General features: G+C 34.0%; 1 protein-coding gene and 1 pseudogene across 1 annotated transcript; one reads left to right on the top strand and one right to left on the bottom strand.

Annotated features, from left to right (window-relative positions):
- The first annotated feature begins 903 nt into the window (after positions 1-903).
- On the top strand, positions 904-4,670 carry LOC107691441 (proteasome activator complex subunit 1-like). Its single transcript, XM_016490033.1, has 9 exons — positions 904-912; positions 1,000-1,101; positions 1,253-1,316; positions 1,568-1,665; positions 1,875-1,943; positions 3,851-3,918; positions 4,048-4,102; positions 4,206-4,292; positions 4,413-4,670. The coding sequence occupies exons 1-9, from the start codon at positions 904-906 to the stop codon at positions 4,497-4,499; spliced, it is 639 nt and encodes a 212-aa protein (XP_016345519.1). The 3' UTR covers positions 4,500-4,670.
- An 838-nt stretch (positions 4,671-5,508) lies between these two features.
- The window catches only part of LOC107691440 (fat storage-inducing transmembrane protein 1-like), a 2,945-nt pseudogene continuing 2,434 nt past the window's right edge, over positions 5,509-6,019 (bottom strand).

The following is a 6,019-nucleotide window of genomic DNA, read 5'->3' as shown; positions in this document are numbered from 1 at the left end:
CTATATATATATATATATATATATATATATATATATATATATCAGGTCAAATAAATAACTGCAATATATCCCAAATACATTTATTTGTTTCATTACATTTTATTTCACTGGACTTAAAAAAAAATGTTTTAAATTTATTAGCAATATTTTTAACACATTTCTATACTTTAAAATACATGAAAAGGTAAACAGTATTTTTTGTAACATTTATATATTTCTATTTTAATATATATATAGCAACAGGACAAGTAAGTAACTTAAATATATATCAAATACATTTAATTTGTTAACTATATTTTTTAACTTAAATTTTTAAATTATCAATATATTAGCAATATTTTGGGCATTTTTATGTATTTTACAATACCTGAATAATCGTATATATTTAGATAAAGGCACCGTAAAATGAATTACATACATTTTCTATAATTTGTTAATTGCTCATTCACACAATTGCTCAATCCAGTTTTTACAAAACATTTACAAATGTGTTCTAACCACTGGTACCATATTGTTTTCCCCCCTCTATTTTGTTCCTAGTTTAAAAGTTATAAAAAAAAAAAAAAAAAGTAGAGGGTCAAGAGCCCAAATAAAGGTGCCACTAATCAGGATTCTGGTGACTTCAAATGAAACATTCAATGAAACATCAACATCTAAAACCTCTGTTAATTCTCAATAAGAACTTCTTTAGATGTCTGACAGAAATAAAGTCAGTCTGGTAATAATGAGTGAAAAGCGCGTTGAATGCAAGGTATAATAATGAGAAAATTAAATTGAAGGTGATAATTGTGTTAAATACATTCTATTATTAATCCCTCCTGACATTTAAAATTGAAAATATTTGTATTTATAACCCTAATAGCAGTTACCCTTGCTGGACCTGTTTTGTCCCATGTCTCAAGAATGACTGAGGTGCATTCATCAACATTCACACTTGCTGAGTATAGTTTGTGCTGTGGTTAAGAAATGTTGCATTTTTATTGTGTGTTATTTATTTAGGGTTCCTGTAGTCTGAAGGATCTGTCAATCATCAGGGCTCCTCTGGACATCCCAATCCCAGACCCTGCCAAAGAGGAGCTCAAGAGGAAGAAGAAAGAGGAGGTAATCATAACACATCATTTATTATTAACAAGCATTACTGTTTCCATTCATTTCTTTTTAAATTAATAGATTTTCTGATTGCACCTTCAAGCCAGTCTGTGGTTTGGTTTAAGTAATTGATTAGGCCGGTAATGACATTTTATTCACACAGAAAGAGGCCAAAGAGGGAAAGAAGGATGGAGATAAAGATAAAGATAAAGATAAAGAGGATGAAGGTAAAGGTTTAGAAGCAATTTGGAAAATGAAACTGAAAATGTTACTTGTTCGGTTCTCTTTTCCCGAGACCTTGGGAATTCCTCCAAATGCGAAATGACAAGGTGTAATTCACAGCGTGAACACAGGGTGGCACTGAGTCACTGTTAATGTCATAGAAATTATACAGAACCTAAAGTAGATTTTGAGAAAGTATTGTATGTCTTCATCCATCTCTGTTCTTAACCTAATGATGTTAATTGTGATCTGAAAGGTCCTCCCTGTGGTCCCATCGCCTGCAATGACACAGTAGAGAAACTCCTCAAACAGATCAAACCTGAGATTCAGACTCTGAAGGAGTGTCTTAACACGGTGAGGAAGTGTTGTTATATATTATATATCATATATAATTATGCAGATCTCAAAAGTTAAGTTACATTTAAGTCAAAACCTTTTTTTTTGACATTCTATTTGATCAACTGGTTTTATAATACGTATGCTGGCTCTGATACATTTAATAAAGCATTTTGGTACATTTTTGTACATTGTGTAATATTTGTGTTGTGCACCTGACTGTGCAGGTGTCAATGTGGATACAACTACAGATTCCCCGAATTGAAGATGGGAACAACTTTGGAGTTGCTGTACAGGTCAGTTAACCTATCTTGTGACAGAATGAAATAACATTTGTCAAGTGATTAATTCTTATGTTTAGGTTTAGATTAGAATTTGTACAAATGTATGCATTACACATGTGGTTAAAAAAAGTGAGTCCCAGTTAGGGATACTTAAAAAAACAAAACAATGAAACCTTCAGAAATAGTTAATAGATTAACATAACCAATAATTAATATGTAGTTTATCTCAATTACTCAAATGATGTGTAATTCATGCAAGTTTTATAAATTTGTGTGGATGACACTTTTTAGCAAAAATATATATGACTATTTTTCACCTACATGCATTGCTTTTACTTTAATAATATTAATTATGGTGTTAAATTGCATTTCCATTCAAAAGTTTGTGGTCAGTATTTTTTTTTTCCAACAAGGACACACTACACTGATCAAAAGAGGCAGTAAAGACATGTAATGTTACAAAACGTGTGTTTTTTAATAAAAATATTCATATTTTTTATGAAAATATTCATTAATATATATATATATATATATATATATTTACATTACATTTACATTTATTCATTTTTTTTATCCAAAGCGACTTACAATTGGGGAATACATCAAGCGATTCATCTTAAAGTGGAAAATAGACACAGGAAGTGCTCGTCATACCAAGTTTCAAGCATTTTCACGCAGATACGTTTTCTATGTTGTTTACGCTTTGATCTGAACGAAAACAACGTATCCGCATGACGCAGCTGACACAGAAAAGCATACGCTGTTTATGTTCAGTGGATACTCTCCAAAATGGCACCAGGGTAACGCGGAGGAGACGAATTGTTGAATAAAGTCGTTATTTTTGTTTTCTTTGTGCACAAAAAGTATTCTCGTAGTTTCGTAAAATTACGGTTGAACCCCTGATGTCACATGGATTATTTTACCGATCTCCTTGCTACGTTTCTGGACCTTGATTGTGGTAATTACGTTGTTGTCTATGGGAGGGTCAAAGAGCTCTCAGAATTCATCAAAAATATCTTAATTTGTGTTCCGAAGATGAACGGAGGTCTTACGGGTTTAGAATTTTCATTTTTGGGTGAACTATCCCTTTAAGTGCGTTGCCAGTTTCGTTGCTCGGTTAAAGTCGCGCAGGTAAAGTCGTAGGTCTTCACACGAGGGCTGAACGCTTCCGCTGACGCTTCCGCCTCAGCTGACAGACAACAAACAAATGCACAGCCACCCGACACTTCAGAGAAAACAGCTGTGGCCGCCTTGTTAAATTAGCACACCCAAAAGCCTATAGCAGGGCAATTGCTCAAATCAAAAATAAAGTTCGCACTTAAATAACAAAAGCTCATTCTTAGCCGACGGCTATTACTCTAATTACAAATAAAGTGCAATCAAAAATACAAATTACAACGAAAAATAGCAGTAGAAATAGCTAGAGAACAAAATAAACCTTAGCAGCAAGTAACAATTTAAACAACAGATGCGGAAACAAAGTATTAAGCAAACACTTACGTGCTCCCGCCTGCTCTGTTGACTGGTCGCTTCACAGTTTTCACACAAATATTAAGCAGCACATTTATTTTCAACATTAGCAATAAGAAATGTTTCTTGAGCTCCAAATCAGCATATTAGAATGATTTCTGAAGGATCGTGTAACACTAAAAAACTGGAGTAATGAGCTTTGCATCACAGGAATAAATTACATTTTAAAATATACTGAAATGCTGTCAAATAATATACTGTAATAATATTTCACAATATTACTGTTTTTACTGTATTTTTATCAAATAAATGCAGTCTTGGCATAAGGGAAAACAAAAAAAAATCTCACCGACCCCAAATTTTTGAACGGTGTTATATTTATATATAATTTAGTAGTAGTACACAGTTGTGTGAGTTTTATGTGAATAAAAGCAAAAATGTTCCTACAGGAAAAAGTTTTTGAACTGCTTACCAACACCCGCACCAAGATCGAGGGATTCCAGACACAGATTTCCAAGTAAGTGACCAGACTACATTACAAACAGAGTCAAACACCTTTATTATAAATACTAGTTATTTTATATATTTTTTAATAATAATTTTTTAGACATGGATATGCAGTTGTGATGTGTTTCTGTTTCCTCAGATACTACAGTGAAAGAGGAGATGCTGTAGCCAAGGCTTCCAAACAGCCACATGTGGTAAGTTTATTTGATGTTAGATTTAGCTCAATTAAACCAGTTGACATGATCCTTGAATTCTTTGAGCTTCTGATAATTTGATTGGTTTGTTGCTTGGCAACAGGGAGATTTCAGACAGCTTGTCCATGAACTGGATCAGCACCAGTACTGTGAGTTACGCATCATAGTCCTGGAGATTCGCAACACTTATGTAAGTTCAGTCTCAGCTTACTGTAAACAAACCATCACAGTTTCTCATTTGAATGTACGGTGGTGTTTATGTGTCTGGTGAGACGGCTGTGTCTGATTTCATCCATTCGTTCAACTCTAGGCTGTGATGTATGATGTCATCATCAAGAACTGTGACAAGATTAAGAAGCCCAGAGGAGACTTGTCTTCAAAAGCACTTATCTACTGAGTACCGCAGCCGATCTGCACTGACAAGACACACACACACACATTTGCTGAAAAGTAAAAACATGTCATATTGAGTTTCACATCCACAGTCACAGTGCATTGACTTAAGCTTCAGTTACATCAACAGAACCTACTGTAGTACAGTTTTTACTCAATAAAGACTTTAAATGTGGTATCTCATGTTTTTATTCAAAATGTCATAAAACATTAGTTTTATTATGCTTGCTTATAATTATTAACGTCAGACAAAACAGGAAAATAACTATTTAATTCTTCATATATGCTACCGTTCAAAATTATCAGTAAGATTTAGATAGAAATAAATACTTTTATTCAACAAGGATGCAAAAAAAATTTATCAAACCTTAGACATTTGTAATGTTACAAAAGATTCATGTTCTGTCCATGAAAAATATGAATATAAAGTAAATACAATTAATAGATTAAATTAACAACTTAATGTCATTTATCATCTACATTTGTAGAGTGTAGCAGAATATACACCCACGCATATTTATTTTACTTTAATAATGTTAATTATAATGTTAAATGACATTACCATTTAAAAGTTGTTGTTTATTTTAAAGAAATTAATACTTTTATTTGGCAAAGACAAAAATTGTAGTAATGGTGTAATGAAAATTCAGCTCTGCCATCACGGTAATAAATTATATTTTAAAATATATTAAAATAGAAAACAGTTATTTTAAATTGTAATAATAATTCACAATATTACTGTTTTACAGTATTTTTGATCAAATAAATGTAGCCTTGGTGAGCATAAGAGACTTCTTTCAAAAATCCTGTTGACCCTGAACTTATATCTGAATAAAGGTATGTATGTTTTTTTGACTCTTGACACCCATTTACAAAAGTTGTACATTTTATATATTCTTTTTCTCATTTCATTAACATACATGTCCTATTTGATGCAGTATTACATGTTATCTGAAAGCAAAGCTTTTGGTCTTCCAACACAGCACCAGCCAGGCTTTAAAACACACCAGCCCTTATAATAAACGCCCTTCCATCCCAGATACCCAAGAGCTCCTCCAGCCAGCTGGGACGGAAACCGCGGGAAGTGCGCTAGCAAGCAGACGATCAGGAAGATCCAGAGACTCGTCAACAACACACAACAAGAAGAGTATCCTCAGTGGCGTCCCTACAGGCTTTCCTAAAGCCACGCAGGGCCTAAAAACCCCTATTTCTTCAGCAAGAATCAAACAACAGAGAGGAGACGGCAGAACAGTGTCCACAGCGAGTCGAGAGAGGTGACGGACTGAGTGAATGAACGAGTTACTGATGCAGTATGAGAGAAGAAAGATGAAAGAGCCACATAAAAGTGACGTGACATGTGGCCAAGTATGGTACTAGGAATTAGTGCTCTGCGTTTAACCCATCCTAAGTGCACACACACAGCAGTGAACACACACACACCGTGAACACACACCTGGAGCAGTGGGCAGCCATTTATGCTGCGGTGCCCGGGGAGCAGTTGGGGGTTCGGTGCCTTGCTCAAGG

The sequence above is a fragment of the Sinocyclocheilus anshuiensis genome, unplaced genomic scaffold (genome assembly GCF_001515605.1).
Source record: "Sinocyclocheilus anshuiensis isolate Anshui unplaced genomic scaffold, SAMN03320099.WGS_v1.1 scaffold106, whole genome shotgun sequence".
NCBI classification, from domain to species: domain Eukaryota; kingdom Metazoa; phylum Chordata; class Actinopteri; order Cypriniformes; family Cyprinidae; genus Sinocyclocheilus; species Sinocyclocheilus anshuiensis.
Note: the sequence above shows the minus strand (reverse complement) of the source record. Positions and strands in the feature narration are given on the sequence as shown.

Excerpts from the sequence above, each read along its gene's own strand:
- LOC107691441 (XM_016490033.1), top strand. Across the intron at positions 1,666-1,874 it reads TGAAGGAGTGTCTTAACACG|GTGTCAATGTGGATACAACT; the intron begins GTGAGGAAGTGT and ends CTGACTGTGCAG. Across the intron at positions 1,944-3,850 it reads ACTTTGGAGTTGCTGTACAG|GAAAAAGTTTTTGAACTGCT; the intron begins GTCAGTTAACCT and ends ATGTTCCTACAG.